At 47.0% G+C, this 27,109-nt stretch overlaps 1 protein-coding gene across 1 annotated transcript in view; it reads left to right on the top strand.

Annotated features, from left to right (window-relative positions):
- The window catches only part of LOC142312275 (uncharacterized), a 112,496-nt gene that overhangs the window by 19,637 nt on the left and 65,750 nt on the right, over nt 1–27,109 (top strand). The window contains 5 exon segments of the mRNA XM_075351209.1: nt 13,944–14,092; nt 14,222–14,401; nt 14,485–14,608; nt 14,692–14,789; nt 21,088–21,178. Coding sequence (XP_075207324.1) covers nt 14,015–14,092; nt 14,222–14,401; nt 14,485–14,608; nt 14,692–14,789; nt 21,088–21,178 — 571 coding nt within the window. The 5' untranslated portion in view covers nt 13,944–14,014.

The following is a 27,109-nucleotide window of genomic DNA, read 5'->3' as shown; positions in this document are numbered from 1 at the left end:
ACCCGCCCGGATATTATCTGGAGAAGTGTAAATGTCAGTCAAAAAGTGGATGAATTTTCAAACTTCACAAACTTGGATTTCACAGCCTAAACATCCAAGCTGCCCACTAATGGTATGTACAGCCTGTGCCTGATAGTGCCAGTACTGCACTGTCTTTACCTTATATACCAAAATCCTGATGTTTGGTTCCCTTTAAAAAGAGGTGTGCCTTGGACGAACCATGTATCCAGGGTTCTTGCCACCAACGCAAGTCTGCATGGCTGGGGGGCTCACTTTCATGGTCAGCTAATGCAGGGAGTGTGGTCTGGAAGAGAGTGTCATGTTTCCTCAAACACCAAGGAATTACTGGCAGTAGAAAAAGCAGTGTACCAGTTCCTGCCATCCCTGGCTGGTCATTATGTAAAGGGTACTTTACACGCTGCGACATCGCCAGCGAATGCTAGTAATGTCGTGCACGATAGCACCCGTGCGACATGTGGTGATCGCTGCCGTAGCGAACAATTTCGCTACGGCAGCGTCACACGCACATTCCTGGTCAGCGACGTCACTGTGACCGCCGAACAATCCCTCCCTCAAGGGGGAGGTGCGTTTGGCATCATAACGACATCACTGCGGCGTCAGTAAGTGGCTGGCCAATAGAAGCGGAGGGGCGGAGATGAGCAGAACGTAACATCCCGCCCACCTCCTTCGTTCCGCATTGCCGGTGGACGCAGGTAAGGAGATGTTCGTCGTTCCTGCGGTGTCACACATAGTGATGTGTGATACCGCAGGAACGAGGAACAACATCGCTAGTGCCCAAACAACGATATTAGGTTTTTGAACGACCTCTCCAAAACCAACGATTTTAACCACTTTTGGGATCGTTGAAGGTCGCTTGTACATGTCACACGCTGCGATGTCGCTAACTGCGCCGGATGTGCGTCACAAACACCGTGACCCGACAATATATTGTTAGCGATGTCGCACAGTGTAAAGCCTCCTTAAGAGTTCTCTCAGACAATCGAGCTACGGTAGCATATCTCAATCCCCAGGGGGGTATGCGGTCCAGATCTCTCATGGTACTAGCAAGCAGAGTCTTAGAGCTGGCCAAAAGTTATCTAACGTCACTGATGGCAGTTCATATCAGAGGGAAGGAAACTTGTACGGCGGATTTTCTCAGCTGCATCAGGCTGCAACAGGGGGAATGGGTCTAAAATCAGTCAGTTTTTTCTCAGATAGCAGAGATGTGGGCTATGCCAGCGACCCACCAGAACAGGAAGGTTCCCTAGTTCTGTTCTCTGAATCTGAGGGAGCGACCTCATGCGGTGGACGCACTATTGATCAGATGGGACATCAGCCTCGCTTATGCTTTTCCTCCCATTGCCCTCACTCCAGCAGTTCTGAAGAGAATTCAGGAGGACAGGGCAGCAGTAATCCTAATAGCACCCCATTGGCCAAAGAGACCTTGGTTCTATTGGATGAGGAAGATGTAGATCTCCAGACCATGGGTTCTCCCGGAACTCCCAGACCTTCTCACTCAAAGCCCAGCTCTTCACCTCCTGACCGGCAGGCTGCATCTGACAGCATTTGTTTTTGAAAGGGCGCTTTTAAGAAATAGAGGAGTCTCCCCAGGTCTAATAGCTACCCTTATGCAAAGCAGGAAGCCGAATACAACCAAAATCTATGGCAGGACTTGGAGGAAGTTTTTGTCAGTCCCGAAGTTTTAGCGCCAACTTTGGTTATCCTAGAGTTCCTTCAGAAGGGGTTAGAACAAGGACACTCAGCACGCTAAAGTCCAAGTGTCGGCTCTAGCCACCTTGTTTAATTGTGACCTAGCGGGAGATCGTTGGATTTCCCAATTCATCAGGGCATGCTCTAGAGCCAGGCCTAAGCATAGTCTGTCTTTACCACATTGGGATCTTAATATTGTCCTGATAGCCTTAACGGAGCTCTCGTTTAAGCCCTTAAGTGGGCTTTATACGCTGCGATCTCGCTAGCGAGATCACAAGCTGTTGTACCCGCCCCCGTCAGTTGTGCAACACTGGCAAATCGCTGCCCGTCGCGCACAACCTCGCTTACCCTCATCACACGCACTTACCTGCCCTGCGACGTCACTCTGGCTGGCGATCTGCCTCTTTTCTAAGGGGCAGGGACGTTCGGCGTCACATCAACGTCAAATGGCAGACGTCCAATAGAAGCGGAAGGGCGGAGATGAGCGGGACGTAACATCCCGCCCACCTCCTTCCTTCCGCATTCCCGGTAGAGGCAGCTAAGGAGATGTTCGCCGCTCCTGCGGTGTCACACACAGCGATGTGTGGTGCGCAGGAACGACGAACAACATTGCTAATGAGAGGTAAACGATTTTTTGTTTTAGGACGACCTCTCCGCGGAAACGATCTTTTCCGCTTTTGCGATCGTTTTAGGTCGCACATAACTGTTACACGCTACAATATCGTTAATGACGCTGGATGTGCGTCACAAACACCATGACCCCGTCGATAATTCATTAACAATATCGTAGCATGTAAAGCCCGCTTTAGAGTCCATTTCTCTTAAAAATCTAATGCTGAAAATCACATTTCTGATAGCATTAACGTCAGCACGTAGAGTCAGTGACATCCAAGCCCTGGCCATAGATCCTCCTTTTACTCAGGTTTTTGATGATAGAGTGGTCCAGAGAAGTGACCCTGCTTACCTCCCGAAAGTTGTTTTCCAGGTCGTTCCTCATGACAGCACCACAGGAGGGTTGCCCCTATCCTCTGTAGCGAAAGGAAAGACACAAGAGGTTAAAAGACCCCTCCCTCCCGCTCCTCCCCAGTGTTTTTTCCTGTCTTTACAGGACAGGGAGCATGCAAGAGAAGGATATTCAGCATTGGATCTAGTCACCAGGGTCCCGGTTTATGCGGTCGCACAAGCTTCCTTCCTCCCGGTCAAGCAGGCGCTTCCTTCCTCCCGGTCAAGCAGGCCCACAAGCGTCTGAAACCCCTCATGGGTCCCTCAGCCGGCTGGTTGAAGGAGGAGCTCCCAGCGTTGCCGCTTCCCCTAACACGAGGGCTCTCTCTGTGCCTCGCTCTTCGTATGTGGCTTTCGTACATGCGCAAACTGTCAGCTCACTCCAGAAGTGCAGGGAGCTTTTCCAGGTCGGGACTCAGCACGGCAAGACGCGAAGGCCCGGGGGCTTGGAGTGAGGAGGACTGCCACGACTGGATCCGGTAATGTATAAAAAGGGGGGGGGGGAGTATGTGTCCCTGCTGCAGCATTTGCTTGGCAGTGTATAGGATTACAGAAGCCCCCCAACCGTACGACCGCCGTATCCCGGGTCATGGATTCTGCTGTGGCAGATCCCCCTTTGGAGTTGCCTCAGGTCCGTACAGGGATTCGTCTGACGGGTACTCTTGCACACTACTTACTGTCTCCCTAGTAATTAGCCCCTATATCTTGTTAGGGCAAGGATTCCCCGGCAGTGGCTATTGTTACTAAAAAGAAGGATGGCAGGAAGTCCTTGGACAAATCCAAGCGTTGTCCTGTGTGTGATGGGAAATTGGCTGACAATTGTACAAAACGAATGTGCCCTTCATGTATCCAGTCAATAATCCACAGGAACAGTCCTTTTTGCTTTCTAATATGAGGGCCATGATTAGAGAGGAAGTTAACGCTTCTATGGCTTCATTGACATCACTGCAGGCAGCCTCCCATGGGAAACGCAAGCGTCCCAGGTGGGATGTTGAACCAGCTTCTGAAGATATGTCGTCAAAATCAGGCAGCTCAGAAGAGGAATTTCAGATGGATTCATCTCTACTGAGGAGTGGGAAGAAGAATTTTGTTTCATACGGATGATTCGGATACGCTCTTATGGTGTGGAATACTATGCAAGTCGAGGAACCTGAGCCATCTCAGATGTTCGCTGGTCTCCGTTCCAGATGTTCACAGGTCTTTCCAGTATCACATATTAAGAATATGGTCTTAGAAGAGTGGGAGAGTGCAGAGTGGCCTTTATTCGTTCCCCGAGAATTCAAATATCGTCTTCCTTTTAATGCAGAGGATGTTCAGGTATGGGATACGGTACCGAAGATTGGCATGTCAATCGTTAAAGTCCTGAAGAAGACGTCTATTCCCTTTGAGGACTCCTCTGGTTTAAAAGACGCAATGGGCCGCAGAGCGGATGGGCTTCTGAAGAAGGCATGGAAGGCGTCGGCGATCACTATAAAGGCGAACGTGGCAGCTACTTCTGTGGCCAGATCTCTGGTCGAGTGGCTGGAGGACTTTGAGAAACATGTTGCAGAAGGTTCTTCTCTGGACTCCATTCTAGTCTCCTTGCCCCTTTTGAAAGTGGCTACAGCGTTTTTGGCAGATATATCTGAAGAGACTGTGCAGTTTTCTGCAAAGAACAATGTTCTGTCAAACTCAGCAAGACAGGCTATATGGCTTTGGTCTTGGTCAGGTGACTCCAAGAGTAAATTGTGCTCTACAGTATACCTTTCTCAGGTCTAAGAGTTTTTGGCCCAGTGCTGGATGAAATTCTAGATAGGGCTTCAGATAAGAGGAAGGGCTTTCCAGAAGAAGAGAAAATATCCCAGTTTTTTCGTAGGTCCTTTCCTGCCCGCAGGCAGGGCCATCGGTTTAGGAAAGGGTCTCAGTTCTGTTCTCCTCATCCAAATATTGCCCTAAGAGATTATAACTATGATCAGGTCAGCAGTCAGTTATCCCGGTTCATCACAGGGTGGCGGGAGGTTTCTCAGAATCCTTGGCTGTTACAGACCATTTCCGAGGGTTAAAGGATTGAGTTCTCAGAACTTCCCCCATGTCATTTTCTGCTGACTCAGTGCTCCCCTTCTTTCCTTCGTCGTCTGTGAGCAGACATAAACAAATTGTTTCTAATAAGAGCAGTTACTCATGTACCTCCCGATCAGATTTTCCAGGGTCACTATTCCACTCTTTTTTTTTTTCTATCAGAAAGCCATCAGGCGACTACTGCACTATTATAAATCTCGAACACCTCAACCGGTGGGCCACATACAGGTGGTTCAGGATGGAGTCTATTCGTTCTATCATTTCTCAGATCAGGGAGGGGGCAGTCATGTGCGCAATAGATTTGCGAGACGCCTATTATCACCTCCCCATTCATCGGTTCAGTCAGAGGTATCTAAGGTTAGCCCTCAGGCGAGGCTCCGAGATTGTCCACCTCCAGTTTCAGTGCCTACCATTTGGCCTGTCGTCTGCTCCTCGGATATTTACCAAGGTCATGGCGGATATGGTTGCATTCTTTCATCTTCAGGACGTGAATATCATTCCTTATCTGGACGATTTCCTACTGGTCGCCGAATCTCCAGCCCAGATGGATCTTCAGTCTCTAATTACCAGGGCCACCTTGGACCGGCTCGGTTGGATCATGAACCCTCAGAACTCTTCCCTTCAAGCGACTACCTGTCAGAATTTCCTGGGTGTCAATCTGGATTCAGTACGTCAATGACGTTCCTGCCTCAAAAGAAGGTGCTCTCTATCAGCTCAGAGATTCTAAAATACTCCAAACGCCAGTTGGTTACAGTCTGCCAGGCTATAAGAATTCTCAGTCTCATGACATCCTGCATAACCTGTGTGGACTGAAGTCAGTTCCATTTTCGACCATTGCAGAGGAACATTTTGGAAGTGACAGAAAGTCGACAGAGATCTCTGGAGCACCGGTTTCCACTTTCTGACAGTGCGCAAGGATCCCTGGAATGGTGGTGCGACCTGACAAATCTCAGAAGAGGAGTTCACTGCCGGCTGGAACCATGCATTCATATCACAACAGATGCGAGTCTCATGTGTTGGGGTGCACGAGTAGGTCAGACCTACTTTCAAAGTTCCTGGCCTTCTTCAGTACAAACAAACAGTTCGAATTACCGAGAGCTAAGAGCATTTCTGGAGATGGTTCGTCAATCCAGGGGGATGCTGAAAGGCAAACACGTCAAAGTCTTCTCGGACAACGTCACCACCTTGTCCTTTCTCCGTCTCCAAGGGGGGACCAGGCATCTTCTCTTACAAAAGTTGTCGGACAACATTTTTCTTCTGTTGGAAAGGACAGTACATTTCAGCAGTTTACCTCAGGGGTGCGGACAACAGAGAGGCAAATTATCTTAGCCGGTGTAAGATGAGATCGACAGAGTGGAGTCTCAATGAGCAGGTGTTCTGGAGTGTCATTCACAGTTGGGGTCAGCCATTGGTGGATCTCTTTGCTTTTAGACAAAATGCGAAAGTTCAAAGATTTTATTCGCTCAATCCGAACGACAATCCAGTTGCGGTGGACGCCCTGTCTCAGCTATGGGACGAAGTTCTCAGTTACGCTTTTCCCCCGTTTCCGTTGATTCCTCAATTGTTACGGAAGATTCAGCAAGACAAGGCTACAGTAATCACTGCCCTTTCCTATTGGCCAAAAAGAAGCTGGTCTTCACTTCTGCGAATTCTGGCACTGGAACCACCGCTTATGGTTCCACTTCAGGACAACTTGCTGTCTCAAGGTTCCTTACGGCACCACAACCTACGCCAGCTCCACCTCTCAGCCTGGATCCTGAGCGGGAGACTTAAGATCAAGAGGTCTCTAGGACCAGGAGGTTTCTACGATGATCTCCAACAGAAAGCCGGTTACAAAGGTGATTTATCAGAAAATATGGAGGACCTATTGTTCCTTTGTGGGGGATGCAGCCACAGTCGTTGTTCTGGATATAGCGAAGATTCTCAATTTTTCTCCAGTCGGGCTTTAATAAAGGCCTCAAGCCTAGTACTTTGAAGGTACAGATTGCTGCTCTCAGTATGTTCCTGGATTACCAGTTGGTGCTTCATCCATGCATTGCTAGATTTCTGAAAGGTGCCCAATGATTACGGCCCACTTTAAGGGATTCTTCACCTCCATGGGACTTCAACTTGGTACTTCGATTTCTCTGCAGACCTCCTTATTCCATCGAGGATGGGCTTTCTGTTAAGGAAATTTCATTCAAGACATTGTTCTTGATTGCAATTACAACAGCAAAGAGGGCCGGAGAGTTACAGGCTTTGTTCATTCAAGAGCCGTATCTACGTATCACAGATGATTGTATCTTTCTCAAACTTGATCCGACCTTCTCCCCGAAGGTGATGTCTTCAGAGTCTCTGAATCAGGAGGTGGTGCGTCTTTCCTTATGGGCCCATCCGAAGAATTGAAAGGAACAGGAACTTCATTCCCTGGATGTCCGGAGAGCACTTTTGGCCTTTTTGGAGGCAACTCAGGACTGGACAGTGGATTCCTCATTGTTTATTCAATTCTGTGGAAAGAATAAGGGCAAGAAGGCCTCAAAATCTACCCTGGCTAGATGGCTGTCACAAACAGCTGGGGGAGTCACTCAGATATCCCACCGCTGCCACCAATTTGTCAAGAACAGCCGGGGGAGTCACTCAGATATCCCGCAGCTGTTCACTAATTTGTCACAAACACGGCTACTCTCTAGTGCCCCTCTTGTCGGCAGGCCACTTTTGGTACTGCAGGACAATGAAAAAAATGAGGCTGCTGAGCTAATAATGCCAAATATTGAAGGTCTCACAGCAAGGGTAAATGTATATATCACCGATTCCCGCTAATGAAATATATATACCTCGGTACCCTTAATGATGGCACCCCAATAATTCTATGAAATAATAATTACGCTGCCACCAAACAACTTTAGGGATAGCTGGGGACCTGTTTCAGATAGCAGAAGGCTTTTCGGACGAGTTTGGGTTTGTATATAGAACAGGAGGAAACAAACTATTACATTTTATATATTGAATCTGAAAATAGGCAGTGTTCAAAAAATATACAAGAATTTACAAAAGGGAACAATACAAATACAGTATAGACAGTTACATAAAAACAAAAGGTATAAAAATGAATCTTACTAAACTCGTGCCATAGATGTGACGTCCGAATTTAGGGAGGGAGAGACTCCAAGAGAAAAAGATGGTAGAAACGGCCAGCATCACCACTTACTGATGCCCTCCAATACTGACTCCCCCCAGCAAGGAGCTAATCGCTCTTATGCCCTCAGGTAACCCCCCTCTCTGTGACCTCATTTTACGGTCTCTTGTGGGCTGTGCCAAGATTGTCACAAAGTTCTTTAATTCTAGCTTTTCACATATTTTTGCCCCTGGGCCACACAGGTGAAAGATATTAGCGTCATTTTTTATGTTTAATCTTTCTTTATTAAAGTAAACAAGAGAATTTACAGGAAGAAAAAAAAAGAAGATTCAAATACGTGATTACTTCATGTCAACTTAGAGAAGAGTATAAGCCACATCCTAACTAACACCCCTTCTCTTACTATCATAAGGCACGCAGATGACATGTAACCACCTTTTATAATACAGACAATCTCCTTCCAAATGAGAACTACACCTCAAACAAAGTGAGGCTACTGCCGAAAACAAAAAAGAAAAGGAAAACATTTGAAGATTTAACGAGAACCAGAGAGAAAGGAAAGTAGCAAGGGGGAAAGATAAGGAACAGAAGAGAAGGAAAAGGGGGAGAGAAGAGCAACAGAAAGAGAGGTAGGGAAGGCATGGTAGGGATTACTTCCCCAGTACTCGGGCCGCTACATTGGACTAACGTAACACGCGTCATGCGTTACCAATAAGGTTCTGAAATGGTAGAGAATCAAGAGCCAGGGTCCAGGGGGTCCAGATCCTAAGAAATTTATCCACTGAGTCATTGGTTTCTGCCGTTAGGGACTCCATCCTGTGGATGATGGCCATCTCCGCAAACCACTCCCTCACAGATGGCACCCCAGTCGATTTCCAGTATCTCGGGATCACCATGCGTGCCGCCGTAAGACAGTATCTCAGAAGGCCCGCTTTCTGTGATTTAAGCAATCCCGGGAGAATTGAAAGCAGTGCCATCTGAGGGGAACCCACCAACTGCTCTCCGCAAAGCACAGCGTATGCTTTGAACACGGACCTCCAGAAAGGTTGTATCAATGGGCAGTCCCACCAGATATGCAGCATTGTCCCCCTTCCCCTTCCGCACCTCCAGCAGCTATCTGGACCCCGGGAAATATTGCGTGTAGAGTATCCGGGCACCTGTACCAACGGGTCAGAATCTTATAATTTTTTTCCTGCTGCACAGGCGATGGAAAATTTATGAGTTAGGATAAAGGACTTTTTCCAGTCCTCCTCAGGAATGTAAGCCCCCAAATCTCTATTCCACTTCTTTTATATATAATATATATATATATATATATATATATATATATTTAATATATATATATTTAAGGTCTCCCATGTCCGCCTCTGTAATCAGGAAGGAGTAAACCAGAGACAAGAGATGCCCGGGAGAATCCTCCCGCAAAAACAATTGTTCAAATTTTGTGGGCTGAGCCGCAAAAAGCCCAAGTCTGTTGTCAACCATCAAGAAGGACCTAAGTTGAAGGTATTCCAGCCAAGCCGTTGGATGCCGACCCTCTGGTTGCAAAAGGGCCGAAAAGGGGGGTACTTCCAAACCGTGCAAAGTCTGGGCTATCCGTGTGTCCTCACCCCTCCTCCAACCTAAGAAACGCTCGACTCCCATCCCTGGGGGGAACTCCGGGTTAGAGAAAAGCGGTGAGAGTGGACCAGGACCCCTTGAGAGAGATCCCTGCCTGCACTCTACGTCCTAGACCCTCCGCGTCATTTTTTATATCTCGATTTTACATCTACATAGATACCAAACGCAATGCATCTAGCATGATTTTACAGGCCAATACTCATTTGTCGCGATACCAGTGATTTCCTAGTAAAGCTAAACGGTGCGCTGGGTTCAGTGCTCTACAGGGATTCTGGCAGTATGTTTTTCATTTTTGTAGCATTATCGAGCCAGGTAAAAACTGTATTAGAAGTTTTCCCTCCAACAGAACAAAGAGATGTCTTTTCTGTGCATCTTTTTGGCTGTAGCTCTACCATCACCTGAGTCGTAAATTCTTAAACTTTCAGGTTGATCAGATAATCATCATGATGATCTGTGGCTGATAGTAGGGAGGGGGTTAAGGACCCTTCAAGAATTTTACATGACAATGGCTTAAGTCTTTGATAGGCTTAGCCTATTCCTCTGAGGGGTTAGAAGTTTTTCGGGCCCAGGGAGGTGCCTGCAGGTCTGAATGCTCACTCCACAGGAGCAATAGAATCTTCCTGGGCCTCTCACTCATAAATTAATGGAAGCTCTTTTTCAGTTACCTCAAATTTATGCAAGATGTCTTCTTTCTTCCTAAAACTGTGATCTTTATTTTTCACTTAAAAAAACTTTTTTAAAACGTTTTCAAAACTCCTCATTAGTACGATCACACAAATACCTTCGGTGACACCTTACACTACTGTAGTACGTTCCCACGATCAGCATCTCCACATGAGAAAATGACATGCTGCGGATAAGAAAACCACACCGTTGGTCAGTTTACACAGCATTGAAATGAAGCAAAGTGGGCATGGGATTTCTATTAATTCCACTATGCTAGTTCTGTTCTATGCAGCGTTTTGGATGCAGCTAAAATACGCTGCTACCAAATCACTACTATTCCTTATTAGTGATAAGCGAACCCAAGCGGTCAAGTTCTGCATTCGTACCAGACACCTAGTGTCCATGTCTCGAGCTCTAACATGGACTTCTCAGAGATGTGTAAGCCAAGCAGTTAGTTTTTTATTATTATTAAGGGCAGGGAAATTCGTGAAATGTTAGAAAACAGCATTTGTCAGGTATTTACTACAACTGTCATCAGAGTGGCGACTCAACACTGCTCTCAGCATTGAGCTGCGGCTCTGATGTGAGTTGTAGTACCCAGGACATGTTAATAGCAATTTTTTACTGTTCCCATTGATTTGAGCGCTTTTCCCCAATATTTCACTGATTTCCTTGCCCTTCCCATCCCTTAAAAATAGTAATTGAAAAAAAAAAAAAGACCAGTCTCCCCCCAATTTTGATAAACAGTCAAAGGCCTCCGACACACTTCCGCATAAAAAACGTACGTGTCTCACGTTCCGTTTTTCGGGTACGTGTGACATCCGTGTGATGGCGTATGCTTGCCGTGTGTGCGTGTGGAATGTCCGTGTATGCCTACGTGTAATGTCCGTGTGGTGTCCGTATGTGTTGATCTGTGTGTGTTGTAAAATGTTGTTGCTACATACCCGCTGACAGCCGACACAGACAGAGACGAGCGATGAGAATGAACTCGGGTGAACCTCACCCGACTTCATTGTCATACCACGGCTCTGTCTGTGTGTGGCGTCCTGATAAGTGGACATCAGTGATGGAATCACTGGTGACCGCTAATCCCCTGAGTAACTGAAGTTAGCGGCGACATTAGCTCTGCCGTCACTCAGGTTACCCGCGGCTAGCTGGAGTCACCTACTCGACACCGCTACTCACCTGTGACTTCATCGCTGATCGCACAGCTCACTTCAGTCACTAGGGCGACTTGCTGTCACAGTTGGAGGATCCAGTGGTGGCCGCGAGTAACCTGACTGACGTCACCGGTGATCGCGTGGCTCACTTAAGTTGCTGCTTGGAGGTCATAGAGAGCGGTCATTGTGTGTGGCCGTTCCTGTCACCTTCATGTAGCAGAGCTGAGAGTGTCGTGGGACATCCATGGATTACGGCGGACCTGGATGGGTTTTTTGGTTTTATTAAATTGGTGAACGAGGGTGCTTGTTTGTTTTAATTATTTTAAATAAAGGATTTTTTGAATCTGTGTTTATTTACTTTTAATAACAGGTTAATCATGGAAGTTATCTTGGGGAGACGGCTGCCATGATTAACCTAGGACTTAGTGGCAGCTATGGGCTGCTGCCATTAACTCCTTATTACCCCAATTGCCACCGCACCAGGGCAATTCGGGAAGAGTCGGGTAGAGTCCCGGAACTGTCGCATCTAATAGATGCGGCTTTTCCGGGCGGCTGCTGGGTGATATTGTTAGGGTGGTGGGCTCCCCATAACGTGGGGCTCACCATCCTGAGAATACCAGCCTTCAGCCGTGTAACTTTACCATGGCTGGTATCAAAATTGGGGGGGTTACGTACGCTGTTTTTTAAAAATTATTTATTTATTGATTGTAGTGCACAATATAGACACGCCCACCGGCTGCTGTGATTGCTTGCAGTGAGACAGCTGTCACTCAGAGTGGGGGTGTGTCTGACTGCAACCAACCGTAGGGCTGGGGAAGCAGGGAATAGTAGATTGAATAATGAGCGGCCGGCATTTTCAAAATGGTTAAAGTCACCGTAGCTTTTGCACAGCTGTTCATCACCATGCTGGTGATCCGGGGATCAGTAAGTATGAGACAGGGGGAGATACAGACCGACCGACAAAGGGATATTGACTGACAACAACAGAAAAAAAGGGAGATTGACTGACAACCACAAAAAAAATAGATTGACCGACATCGCTCACTAAAAAACGCACACGGACGGTACGTGTAGCACGGACCCATTGACTTTAGCGGGTCCGTGCCTGCGTAATGCCGGTGAAAAATTGACATGTGGAGCTTGTTGGAAAATGCACACACGTACAAACGACACGGACACACGTTCCGTGTGGTTTTACGTGTGTGTGCCTGCTACCATAGGGTAGCATTGGTGTACGTGTCTCCGTGCCGCCGGTACGTGCAAAAACGTACCAAACACGTACCGGCAGCACGGATGTGTGTCGGAGGCCAAAGGTAAAGCAGCAACTGCAGGCTGATATCAGACTGGGAAAGGGTCAATATCCATGGCTCTTCCCTGCCTGATAATACCAGAGGGGATCCCGTGCTTTTTCTTTTTTAGATTTGGCTGGTTAGCAAAATAGGGGGACCCCACACTATTTTTTACAACTATTTATTTATTTTTACACTACAATACAGCAGACTGACTGCAACCAATCACAGATGCCAGAGCCGAGGGTGGGCGGGGAAAGAAGTGAATATTCATTTTGTTTAAACAGCAAGTCAGTGCAAAAGTCTGACAGCCATCTTATCTTCAGGGAAACTCTGCATGTCTAATTGACCTGCTCTTACCCCCATTTGCTTCCTTTTGCAGCCCCCTAGCCCTTACTAGGACCATTTTATTGCATTTTAAGTTCAGGTTTCCATTGACTAAGATGGGATTCGAGTCTGGGTAAAGTTCTGGTACTCGGACCAAACATTGGACTAAAGTCCGGCCAAACTCTGCGAACGTGAACATCTACAAGGCCACTCATCCCTAATTCTGATTGTATCCAGGCACCCTTAGGGGTACTTTGCACACTACGACATCGCAAGCCAATGCTGCGATGCCGAGCGCGATAGTCCCCGCCCCCGTCGCAACAGCGATATCTTGTGATTGGTGCCGCAGCGAACATTATCGCTACGGCAGCTTCTCATGCACTCACCTGCCCTGCGATGTCGCTCTGGCCGGCGAACCGCCTCCTTCCTAAGGGGGCGGTCGTGTGGCGTCACAGCGAAGTCACACGGCAGGCGGCCAATAGAAGCGGAGGGGCGGAGATGAGCGGGTCGTTAACATCCCGCCCACCTCCGTCCTTCCGCATAGCCGGCGTGAGCCGTGGTGACGCAGGTAGGAGATGTTCCTCGCTCCTGCGGCTTCTCACACAGCGATGTGTGCTGCTGCAGGAACGAGGAACAACATCGTACCGTCACTGCAGCTACATTATAGAAATGTCGGACACTACACCGATGATACAATTACAACGCTTTTGCGCTCGTTAATCGTATCATAAAGGATTTATACACTACGTTATCGACAGCGACGCCGGATGTGCGTCACTTTCGATTTGACCCCAACAACATCGCACCTGCGATATCGTAGTGTGCAAAATACCCCTTAGTTAGCAATTCAACTTGTGTTCAAGTCCCTATGAGACGGGAGAATAAAAAAATCTGCCAAATTGTAATTCCTCATATGTTTCCCCTTATTATCTCCAGTCATTGTATTATTACATAGGATTCTTTATGATGTTACATCGTCATCTTCTCCCCATTCAGGTCCCTACAATATCGTATCTTCTCAGTGGAAATTTTCCATATAAGAGAAGTTCTGATTTTGCTTCTCAAGGATGGATAGAGACACGGACAAGATGGCAGAGAGGATATTACACCTTACCCTAGAGATCCTCTTCCGGCTTACTGGAGAGGTGAGAGATTCTGATGACGTCACATTACATCATTCTTATCTATGGGAATAACAGATGGACAGAACTGGAGAGGTGAGGACTCTGGAAATGTCTGTAGTGAGATTTATTACTGTGTCTCTCCATAACCAGGATTACATAGTAGTGAAGAAGACCTCTAGTGAGCGCTGTCAGGACCCTGTGTCTGAGGGATGGGGAAGACCCCAAAGCCCAATCATGGGGCCTCCACCTCACCCCCTGATACATGAGGACATCAAAGACCAGAAGATCCTAGAAGTCACCTACAAGATGATTGAGCTGCTGACTGGAGAGGTGACACTGCTGGGAATGCTGGGACATTATACAGTAGCGCTATGAAGGGATCGGGGAAGTGACGGTATCATTGTATGTGTCAGGTTCCTATAAGGTGTAAGGATGTCGCCGTCTATTTCTCCATGGAGGAATGGGAATATTTAGAAGGACACAAAGATCTGTACAAGGACGTTATGATGGAGGTTCCCCCGCCCCTCACCTCACCAGGTAATAGACAGGTCTAAATAGACCCTGACTATAATTATCTTTATGTAAAGAATGAATTCCGTCCCTGTATGTGTTTCCTCCAGTTCTATCCAGTAAGAGGACAACACCAGAGAAATGTCCCCGTCCTCTTCTCCCACAGGACTCTAAACAAGAGGATGCCGATGTTCCTCAGGATTATCAGGTAGATGGAGAAAAGGTGCCATGAAATCTCCCTATGATGTGTATGTAGACGGCTGTGAAGGTCTTGTGTTCAGTCTTGTTTATCCACCAGTATTATATGTTTTACTAGAAGGTGGCCCAATTCTACGCATCGGGTCTTCTAGAATTTACGTATTGTGTAGTTCATGTATGATTTTTGTTATATATAATATATATATATATATAGATGTTGTTGTGTGTAGTTACCAAGTGTTTTCGTAGGGGCTGTACATGTTCTGGGTGTTGTCTGGGTGTGGCGGGGGGTGAGAGCGGTGTTGTTTGTGTGTTGCGTTGTGTGTGTTGCGTGTGTTGCGTTGTTTGTGGAGCGCTGTGTGTCTGTAGCATTGTGTGTGTGTTGCGTGGTTTGTGTGTGTTTTGGGGGGAGGTATGTTTTGTGCAGTGTGTGTGTTGCGCGGTATGTGCGTATATTTATGTATGCCGCGGTGTTTGTGTGTTGGGTGTTGTGTGTGTGCAGCGTTGTCTGTGTGTGTGGGTGTCTGTGTAGGGCGGTGTTTGTGTTTCCCAGTGTGTGTGTGTTGTGTGTTGGGGGGAGGTGTGCACCTCCCATCGTGCTCCATCCCCCATGCTGCGCACCCCCCATCGTGCTCCATCCGTCATGCTGCGCACCTCCCATCGTGCTCCATCCCCTAAGCTGCACACCCCCCATCGTGCTCCATCCCCCATGCTGCGCACCCCCCATCGTGCTCCATCCCCCATGCTGCGCATTCCCCATCGTGCTTCATCCCCTATGCTGCGCATTTCCCATCGTGCTCCATCTCCCATGCTGCGCACTCCCAAACGTGCTCCATCCGCCATGCTGCGCACTGCCAAACGTGCGCCATCCGCCATGCTGCGCACTCCCAAACGTGCTCCATTCGCCATGCTGCGCACTCCCAAACGTGCTCCATCCGCCATGCTGCGCACTCCCAAACGTGCTGCATCCCCCATGCTGCGCACTCCCCATCGTGCTCCATCCGCCATGCTGCGCACCCCCCATCGTGCTCCATCTCCCATGCTGCGCACTCCCAAACGTGCTCCATCTCCGATGCTGCGCACTCCCCATTGTGCTCCATCCGCCATGCTGCGCACTCCCAAACGTGGTCCATCCGCCATGCTGCGCACTCCCAAACGTGCTCCATCCGCCATGCTGCGCACTCCCAAACGTGCTCCATCCGCCATGCTGCGCACTCCCAAACGTGGTCCATCCGACATGCTGCGCACTCCCAAACGTGCTCCATCCGACATGCTGCGCACTCCCAAACGTGCTCCATCCGCCATGCTGCGCACTCCCAAACGTGCTCCATCCGACATGCTGCGCACTCCCAAACGTGCTCCATCCCCATGCTGGCCGCAGCATCAGCCTCTGTGCCATCAGCCTCTGTGGCCGCAGCATCAGCCTCTGTGCCCGCAGCATCAGCCTCTGTGCCCGCAGCATCAGCCTCTGTGCCCGCAGCATCAGCCTCTCTGCCCGCAGCATCAGCCTCTATGCCCGCAGCATCAGCCTTTTCTGTCCCCAGCATCAGCCTCTCTCCTCCCAGCCTACCCCAGCCTCAGCCTCCCCCAACATCAGCCTCACTTCTCTCAGCCTCCCCCCTCCCAGTCTTCCCCAGGATCAGACTCTCTCCTCCCAGCCTCCTCCAGCACGTCGTGCTCCTCTGCCGACACTCACAGATCCGATCATATACACTCACACACACACACACCCACCCGATCGCATACACTCACACCCACCGACCCGATCGCATACACTCACACCCACCCGATCGCATACACTCACACCCACCTGATCGCATACACTCACGCACACACACATTGACGATATTACACATACGCGCTCATACTCACAACATCCGGAGATACCACATGCTTCCGGCCATGTGATCCTCCGGCAGGTCCTGAAAGCTCACAGCACAGTATCGCCGCCGAAAAGCAAGCGATATCCCAGGATGTTGTGAGTGTGTGGATGTGATGTGTGTGTGAGGTGTGTGTGAGAGTGAGTGTGATCTGATGTGTGTTTGTGTACTCACCTGGGGCTCCGTGTCAGTTGGGGAATGCGTGGGGGGCGGGGCCAGAGCAAGCGTGCATTGCGTGAGGGGGGCGGGGCCTGCAGAGAGCCGGGGCGAGAGGCCAATCCGTGTGGGGGGGCAGGGCCATGGCGAGCCCAGCGGCCAATCAGCTTTGTGTCACCGTAAGGACACAATTTTGGAGCATGACAGACAGACAGACAGACAGACAGACAGACAGACAGACAGACAGAATAAGGCAATTATATATATAGATACTTATGTAATGAGAACGGTGGAGATAGCAGGATTAGAGCTGACCATAGATGTGACTTTTCCATTTTCCAAGACGAGGAAGCCGGCAGATTCTCCATCTTCCTCAGGTTCCCCACCCCTGAGGTAGGTGAAGAGAAGGTGTCATGAAATCTCCCTATGATGTGTAGATGGCTGTGAAGGTCTTGTGCTCAGTCTTGTTTTATCCGCCGGTATTTTATGTTTTATACTTTTTTTTTAATTCATTTATTAAAAAAACGAAACACACCAGGTACAGAATAAAGGCAAATATAATACAGGTTTATAGAGTTGTAACAGGGTTCAATGTTAACGAAGTGCAGAATCCAAATAGCTGGGGTGTCAAGACACCTAAAAAAAATGCAAAGAACAAGAGGAGCAAATGTAACGGACATATTGCAGTGACCGTTTCCATGTTGGGCATCAACCTGTAAGAAATTAAAACAATGAAGTACCAGTCCTTAATATACTTATATAATACAACCAAGAATAAAAAGCTCATAAAGCGATCACCCTGAAGTTGATAATGTAAAGGGAGAAGAGATCCACATTTTCCAAACCTTGTTATATGTCTCAGGGCATCCTCTATTTTGATACACTGTCCGCTCATAGGGAAGCATTGCGTTGAGTAGTTCTATCCATGCACGTATGGTCGGGGAAGCTACCCATCCACTACAGGGCAATAAGCTTGCTGGCCATAAAGAAGGACTCCCGCAGAAAAATTTTGAGGTGATGAGTTTGAGTCCCTTTGTCCAAGACTTCAAACAGACACAGTAATGGATCAAGAAGTACAGGGAAGGAGGCCAGGGAGGAGAAGAGTGCGACAACCTCACGCCAAAAGGCAGCGATTACCAGGCAGCTCCAAATCATGTGGACAAAAGTTCGCATCTTCCCCATTACCCTGTGTGCACTCTGACGTCTCCCGGTGTCGCATCTTAACCTATTATCTACCATTGTCCTTTTTTTGGGACGCCTAATCTTTTGCTTAAAATTCATTAAATTAAATTAATCATTCATTAATTAATTTCATTTATACATTAAATTCATTCATTTTGCTTAAATTTCATTTTAATTTTTAATATTTTTTTTCATTAAAAATTTATCATTTAAATAAAAAAATGAACATTTCTAATTTGGCAACTAATGGGTTAAAGGGAAGGTATCATAAAAAAAAATAATTTTCAATGAATGATAAAATGTAAAGTATTAATGCTTTAATGCCTTGTTTAAATATTATTTGTTTTTAATTGAGCAACACATTTTTTTAAAAGTTTGATATTTTCCACTCTTAAACAATAGGGAGAGCAGATGGTGAAATCCTAGTGTACAACAAACTCACATTACAACTGCAGTAAACGTGGGTGGAATCTGCTCTCCTGTGTGTGATGTCACACCTCCCCCTCTCAATCTGGGTGTTTCCTAAAGGATAAGGAAAGATGAAGTTTAGGATCACAGTGTGGGGCCATTTTGTTGGTGACCGCAAAGTGATCCTAATATGTCTAAAGTGTCACCAAGGACAGCTGACATAGTGCTCCACTGTATGCTGTGCCCCACTGTATATTATGCAGGGCTGTGGAGTCAAAGTCGTGGAGTCTGAGTCGGAGCTCATTTTGGTGGAGTCTGAGTCAGTATAAAATGCACCGACTATGACTCCTAAAATATATAATAAGTTGGGTACAGCGATTCAATGCAATTCATAGGAATTTGGGAAAGTTACGAAATGTCCTATAAATGGCTGTTCTATTCCTGATCTAAGGCTTCATTCACACAGTGTTTTTGCTGCGTTTTTTGAGGATACGTTTGTCAGCTGCAAAAGCAGATCAGCTTTTTAAAAAACTGCATCACCTGAAAGGTTTTTGAGCTCATAAATAATGCTTTCAATAGCAAAAGCAGATTAGAAAACTGCCACAAACTGACTGCTTATTCTTTGTGAAGATCTGTTTTTGAGGATTAAAATTATTAGGTCAGATTTGAGGTCATCTATGAAGGAGGATCTGATGGAGGCAATTCTATTTCTTAGAACAAATTCATATACTGCACAAATGTTATTTAGTATGTTTTTGTTGAAAACTGTTTTTTGCCACTTACATAGTGTATTACATAGTGTTATATATAACACTATGTAATACACTATGTAAGTGGCAAAAAACAGTTTTCAACAAAAACATATTAAATAATAACATTTAGTATATTGCTTATATTTAAGTGAAAAATGTATTGTAGTGCAATGTGAACATCAGACATTTAATCATTTTTATGATACAATAATCAAGATATTTACGGTAGAACAAAATATATTTATTGGAGTACATTTTTAGAATTTTGTAAATATGTAATATATATATATATATATATATATATATATATATATATATATATATATATACACACAAGGTATATATGTAATCTATTATGTATCTGTATATTACATAGTGTATTACATATTTACAATTTATTACAGTTTTTTGTGTTCCAATGTTGTATTCTAATAAATATATTTTATGTTCTATCTAAATATCTTGATTATTGTATCATAAAAATGATTAAATGTCTGATGTTCACATTGTATTACAATAAATTTTTCACTTAACTATAAGCAATATATTTGGGAGTCGGAGTCGTGGAGTCGGAGTCGGTGCAAGGGAAATTGAGGAGTCGGAGTCGAAGGTTTAGCTTATCGACTCCACAGCCCTGATACTATGCCCCTATATTCATGTGCCCCCATATTTCTGTGGCCCCATATACTGTACTCTCGGCGCTTAGAGGAGAAACTGCCGAGACACGAGGCTGACAAGAGAATCTGCCGGCCGGGATTAAAGGTCCAAGATGACATGTGGCAAGGACGGACAATCTGCAGCCTGAGCACGTCACTGCACTACAGATGTCATGCCAGGATCGGAACTCCGAGGTGACTAGGCGAGGAGGGGCGATCTGCAGCCTGAGCCTGGCACTGCACTACAGATGTCACGCCGGGATCGGAGGTTCGAGGTGACATGTGGCGAGGAGGTGCGATCTGCAGCCTGAGCCTGGCACTGCACTACAGATGTCACGCCGGGATCGGAGGTCTGAGGTGACATGCGGAAAGGAGGGGTGATTTGCAGCCTGAGCACGGCACTGCACACTGCGATCACTGCTCCCAGCCACATGCACTCACCTCAGACCTCTGCTCCGGGGGAAACTGGGGGAGGGGGGATCGTCTTCCACAGCACACCAGGATCAGTTAGTGGGGTGCGGGGGAAAGCGGTGATCACAGCGCGACCTCCGCAGCACACCAGGATCAGTTAGGATGAGATCACTGCTGCTCACCACCGGTATTCACCCCATCCCATACCTCCACTCCTGGCACAAGCCAACTCCTCCTGTCACAGCTGTACTAGCACTGAACAGCATAGAGTGGGTGACTGGGAAAGTGCAGCACACAGCATACGCTGTGGGCTTCACAGAGATAGCAGCGGTCTCCTCCCAGAGCCTGATCTATACAGCCCAGTGGGCATGTCCAGGTCACAGCAGGGAATAGTCACAGTGTAAACCTTATACACAGGGTCTGCCGCATTTGAGGTGAATAACTGTCATTACACACAGCAAATCCAAGATGGCAGCTCCCAGTGTTTCATTAAAAATAGAATTAAATAAAATCGATAAACAATTTAATTTAATTTTGTATTAAAATAATTGATTCCACAATCACTATTAATACAAAAATTAAAAAACGTGACACCTTCCCTTTAAATAACATCAGTGAGGTTAGGTACGCCTGGTGTATTATATAGATTTAGATTTTTTTTTTATTGATTAATGGGGAGACCTAAGTAGGTGATTCCAAACCTCCTCCCAGTCCTCCCCCTTCAGATTCGGAATCAGCAGCTGCCACTTTTCTTTAACTGCCAATATATGTTTTATACTTGTGTAATGAGAACATTGGAGATGGCAGGATTAGAGGTGATCATAGATGTGACTTGTCTATCTATCTGTGACTTTTTGTTTCAGGGGGAAAATCTGACCCATATTAATACTAAAGAGACATATGTGATGGGTGATGATTGGTGTCAAGAGGAGATTCCTACATATGACCACCCAGGTGAGTAGTGACCACTACATGCAGAGAAGGCACAGATTCTTCTCAGTCACTGGCATTGGCTGCTTTATCGGTGGTATTGTCCAGACATATAATTGTGTGATCACCATTTTGCTGCTAGATCACAATATTCTTTTCCACCTGGAATTGTTCAACTTACTTTGGGGGCTCTGAAAGTCCTTCTTATATAGAGCTTGCAACCTGGAGGATCCACCTGCCCCTTGGAATTAGACCATACTGACCCTTAGGCCGGAGCCACACGGGGCACTAGTGTGATCCTCGCATGACACTCGGCTGCCGCTGGCAGCACAGCAGGAGCCGAGTGTCCCTGCGACTGAGGTCCGACTGTGCGAGCGGACCTCAGCTGCGAGGGGCGGGCCGGCGCTGCGGAGGGGCGGGCCGGCACTGAGGAGGGGCGGGCCGGCACGGAGGAGGGTAGGGAGGGATTTCTCTCCCTCTCTCCTCCGTTGCCGGCTATTGCGATTCTCGCTCTGCACGTATGGTACACCGGTGTACCGCAAGTGCAGTGCGATTTTTTTTTTTTTTTTTTTTTTTTTTTTTTTTTTTTTTTTTTCTCGCCCCATACACTTGAATGGGTGCGAGAGAAAAGAGTCCCGCATTACAATTGCAGCATGCTGCGATTGTTTTCTCGGACCGATTAGGGCTGAGAAAATAATCGCTCATGTGTGCTGACACACAGGCTAAAATTAGTCCGAGCGGAATGCGGTGTTTTATCACACTCCACTTGCACCGATTTTCTCGCCGTGTGGCTTAGGTCTTACTGCTGACATCTGTAAACTAGAATGCCAAATGACAGCGTTCGTAGAAGGCGCCGACAAGTTAGAAAGTCACTTAAAGAAAAAAATGATGATGAAGAGAAAGCGGCGGGTAATGATGCTGTTATCTTCCTGGAATCCTGATATCTTATTGGATGAATCTACCTTCTCGCTCTTCTAAATTTGCTTTTAAAGTCAAGATCAGATCCAGTCTTTACGATCAACAACAAATGTGCAGTGAGAGCCAACTGTGCATTTCTATACAATAACAACAGATTTTCCCTTTTATCTTGACTTTTCAATTTCTTTTAAAGCCAACTACTGTATTTTTTGGATTAAAGAATTGGGAGGAAAATGGGTAATGCATCTTATAATCCGGTTGTAGCATACTGGGTGGTGGGGGCCTGCGGTAGAGCAGGGACACAGGAGGCATTAGGCATTGTCCCCGGTGCATGGCGATGGCAAGAGTAGGGCGAGACAATGGACACTGCCTGTCAGGAGCGGACGGTGGAGTGGGTGTTGCTGCAAGGCAGGAGCCATCCTCATTGACTGTATGTAGAAAAAATTACTGTGGTGCGGGCCACCTCCGGCCTATTAATCTCACAGCAGCAAACTTAAAGGGAACCTGTCACTGGATTTAGTGACTATAAACGGCAGCCACCACCAGTGAGCCATTATATACATCATTCCAGAATACCGTATATAAGTGCCCAGGCCACTCTGTACAGCGTAAAAATCGCTTTTTATTATACTTACCTAGGGGATGCTTTGGTTAGATGGGTGTCGGTGCTCTCCGGTCTGGCGCCTCCTCTCTGCGGCGATTGCCGTCCTCCTTCTACCCAGCTCAGTATGGATGACGTGTCCTACATCATCCACACAATCTAGCATTGTGGTCTTGTCTTTGATCTGCCCTTCTCAGGGCAGATCAAAGTAATATAGTGCGCATGCGCGGGCGGTCTTTAACCTTTCCTCACGCCTGTGCATTACAGTACTTTGATCTGCCCTGAGCATGACCGCAATGTCGGCCTGTGTGGATGACGTAGGACACGTCATCCATACTGGACTGAGTAGAAAGAGCACGGCGATCTCTGTAGAGAGGAGGCGCCGAACCGGAGAGCAGCGACACTCATCTGACCAAAACGTCCGATGCCCACATGAAGCTCCAGCTGACCCCTTCGAAGGCCTTCACAGCATCAACTGAGAGCAAACACAAAGTGCCAGCAGGAGAAACGCCTTATTTGTGTTGTCCCTAGCTTCCCGTCCCATGACAAATCCAACCTTATCTGTATGGACAATCCTGGGCAATATGGGGGCCAGCCTATTGGTCAGAGCTTTGGAAAACAATTTGACATCAATATTAAGTGGAATTGGTATGTAAGTAAATACAATGGTAGGGTCTTTCCCCGGTTTTGGTATAACACTAATATAAGCCTCAAGATATTGGACCACAAAAGGGAAGCCATCAGACACAGAGTCAAAAACTTTTTTCAGGAAGGGCACAAGCTAATCCCCAAGAACCTTGTAAAATTTGGGAGAAAAGCCGTCAGGGCCTGGGTTTTTACCCACAGGAGCGGTCTTAATAATAGGGAAAATTTCTTCTTCCATAACGTCTTTATCTAGGGCAGGGGTCTCAAACTCAGCTGGGTGTATGGGCCACATATAGAAAAAAAAATGAGAGGGGCCACATTCTTTGCAGGACAAAGTGACATTTTTAATGAATCCATGGTTTTTTTTCTATGCATCTTTGGATCACTTTTTTTTTAGCATATTTTTTGCTTGTTTATTAGAACAAACCTGCACTTTTTTGTTTAGTTAAATAAATATATATATATATATATATATATATATATATATATATATATATATATATATACACCGTATTTTTCGCTTTATAAGTCGCACCTGATTATAAGACGCACCCCCAAATTTGGTGAAGGAAAAGAGAATTTTTTATTTTTTTTTAATGTTGAATATAGCCCCCTTGTGCTGGGACACGTCCCCCTGTGCTGCCCATGGCCCCTATAGATGACACACCTCCCCTGTGTTTGATATGGCCCGATGTGTGCTGCCCATGGCCCCTATAGATGGCACACCTCCCCTGTGTTAGATATGGCCCCCATGTGTGCTGCCCATGGCCACTATAGATGGCACACCTTCCCTGTTAGATATGGCCCCCATGTGTGCTGCCCATGGCCACTATAGATGGAACATCTTCCCTGTGTTAGATATGCCCCCCATGCTGCTGACCATAATAAAATAAAACACTTTCCTTACCTTCTCAGCGCTGTAATCCCTGTCTCTCCCTCCTCGCAGTTGAGCTCTGAGTCCTCCCTCCTCCACTTCCTGGTTCTTGCTGCCGGTCATGTGATCGGCATGGCAGAGTGATATCATCTCTGCGTGCCTTATCACAGACAGCAGCAGCAGGAGACCGGGAGATCAGCACTGGAGGTAAGTAAAGCTTTTTTTATTTTACTATGGGCAGCAGCACGGGGGTCATATCTAACACAGGGGGGATCATGTGCGATCAAAGGAGGGCGCAGGTAGATATAATATGCCCCGCTGCCCCAGCCCCTCAGCGTGATGCGGTTTCAGCACCACGCTGCTGATGGACAGCGGCTGTGCATATTATATTAGCGGGAGCAGGAGATCAAACGCTGCCGCCCTCAGCAGTCACCTGCCCCCAGCACCGCTCCGGAGCAGACCCTGCAGTATATATATATTTGTACACCCCCCGTATGTTCGGCTTATAAGATGCACCCCCTACTTTCCCCCAAAATTTGGGGAAACAAAAGTGCGTCTTACAAAGCGAAAAATACGGTGTATATATATATATATATATATATATATAATATATATATATATATATATATATATATATATATATATATATATATATAATTTTTAATGGTGCAAAAAAAAATCATGCTTTATTTTGAAGTTTATCACCGTCTTGTAATATTGTTTTAGAATTAGCAGCATCATTTAGTAATCTTAGCTAACATCTTGTAGCAATGTCCCCATCTGTGTGCCCTGTAGTAACGTCCCCCATCCTTGTTGTATTGTGCCCAGTAGTATTTGTGCCCATCCTTGTGGCATTGTGCCCTGTAGTATTGTGCCCATCCTTGTGCCCAGTAGTATTGTGCCCATCCTTGTAATCCTTGTAATGTTGTGCCCATCCTTGTAATATTGTGCCCAGTAGTATTGTGCCCATCCTTGTAATATTGTGCCCAGTAGTATTGTGCTCATCCTTGTAGTATTGTGCCAAGTAGTATTGTAACCATCCTTGTGGTATTGTGCCAAGTAGTATTGTGCCTATCCTTGTAGTATTGTGCCCAGTAGTATTGTGCCCATCCTTGTAGCATTGTGCCAAATAGTATTGTGCCCATTCTTCTGGTATTGTGTTCATCCTTGTGATATTGTGCCCGGTAGTATTGTGCCCATCCTTGTGGTATTGGGCCCATCCTTGTGGTATTATGCCCAGTAGTATTGTGTTCATCCTAGTGGTATTGTGCCCATTAGTATTGTGCCCAGTAGTATTGTGCGTAGTATTTTGCCCAGTATTATTGTGCCCATCCTTGTGGTATTGTGCCCAGTAGTATTGTGCTCATCCTTGTAGCATTGTGCCAAATAGTATTGTGCCCTTTCTTCTGGTATTGTGCTCATCCTTGTGATATTGTGCCCGGTAGTATTGTGCCCATCCTTGTGGTATTGTGCCCATCCTTGTGGTATTAGGCCCAGTAGTATTGTGCTCATCCTTGTGGTATTGTGCCCAGTTGTATTGTGCGTAGTATTTTGCCCAGTATTATTGTGCCCATCCTTGTGGTATTGTGCCCAGTAGTATTGTGCTCATCCTTGTGGTATTGTGCCCAGTAGTATTGTGCTCATCCTTGTGGTATTGGGCCCAGTAGTGTTGTGCCCATCCTTGTGGTATTTTGCCCAATAGTATTGTGCTCATCCTTGTGGTATTGGGCCCAGTAGTATTGTGCTCATCCTTGTGGTATTGTGCCCAGTAGTATTGTGCCCATTCTTGTGGTATTGTGCCCAGTAGTATTGTGCCCATTCTTGTGGTATTGTGCCCAGTAGTATTGTGCTCATCCTTGTGGTATTGTGCCCAGTATTATTGTGCTCATCCTTGTGGTATTGTGCCCTGCATTATTGCGCCCATCCTTGTGCCCTGCAGTATTGTGTTCTGCAGTACTGTGCTCATCCTTGTGGTATTGTGCCCTGCATTATTGCGCCCATCCTTGTGCCCTGCAGTATTGTGTTCTGCAGTACTGTGCTCATCCTTGTGGTATTGTGGCCATTCTTTAGTAATACGCAAAAAAAAAAAAATCACACCTTTCCTTGTGTGCCTACGATCAGTGTTTGCAGCGTTTTGAATGCAGCATGTTTTAGCTGCGTCCAAAACGCTGCGATGTACAGTACAAACAGAGTGGATGGGATTTCTAATAATCCCATGCCCACTGTGCTTGTGCGGTCAGAGTGAAAACTGACCTGCAGTGCGGCTTGCAGAGGCCGCAGCATGTGAATTTATGCTGCGGAGTCGCATGCCATCCCTAGGGAGAACACAGCGAGGAGACTGCAGCACCCCGAACCCTGATCGCAGGCAGCTGCGGTCTCCTAAGGAGGAGACTTGCGGCACCGCAGGTCAGGACCCGCTGTGTCCAGGACGCTGTGGATCCTGATCGTGAGCATGTACCTTACATGCTTGTTGCGGCCCATGACGATCGCAGCTCTGTGCCCGGGGACTGGCGCCGGTCGGACTTTACTACAATTCAATCATTTGCGGTGCCGCGCAGAGGAGCTGTCTGCGTTATACGAATGGCTACCGCCGGCCAATCAGATGCAAGGAGGTAACGTCATACAGTGACGTCACTTCCTTGCATCTGACATCTGATTGGCGGGTCTGAAGCGCTGAAGCCGGCGCTGACAGGTGGGCGGGATGATGGGCAGGGGATCAGCGCATAGTAAACAGCCAGCCCGCGTGATCACCCCTGGCAACTACAGCCTAGAATGATGATGTGCGACTATATTCCCTGCCCCCTGTGCATCATCATCAGCGCGGGGGGCAGTGAATAAGTATGGTATACTCACCCGTCACCGTTCCCCTGCAGCATCGCGATGTCCTCCTGTCTGTCGGCCAGCTGATCTGTGTAGA

This window comes from Anomaloglossus baeobatrachus, chromosome 5, assembly GCF_048569485.1.
Source record: "Anomaloglossus baeobatrachus isolate aAnoBae1 chromosome 5, aAnoBae1.hap1, whole genome shotgun sequence".
Lineage (NCBI taxonomy): Eukaryota > Metazoa > Chordata > Amphibia > Anura > Aromobatidae > Anomaloglossus > Anomaloglossus baeobatrachus.
This window is presented reverse-complemented; position numbering and strand designations above follow the sequence as displayed.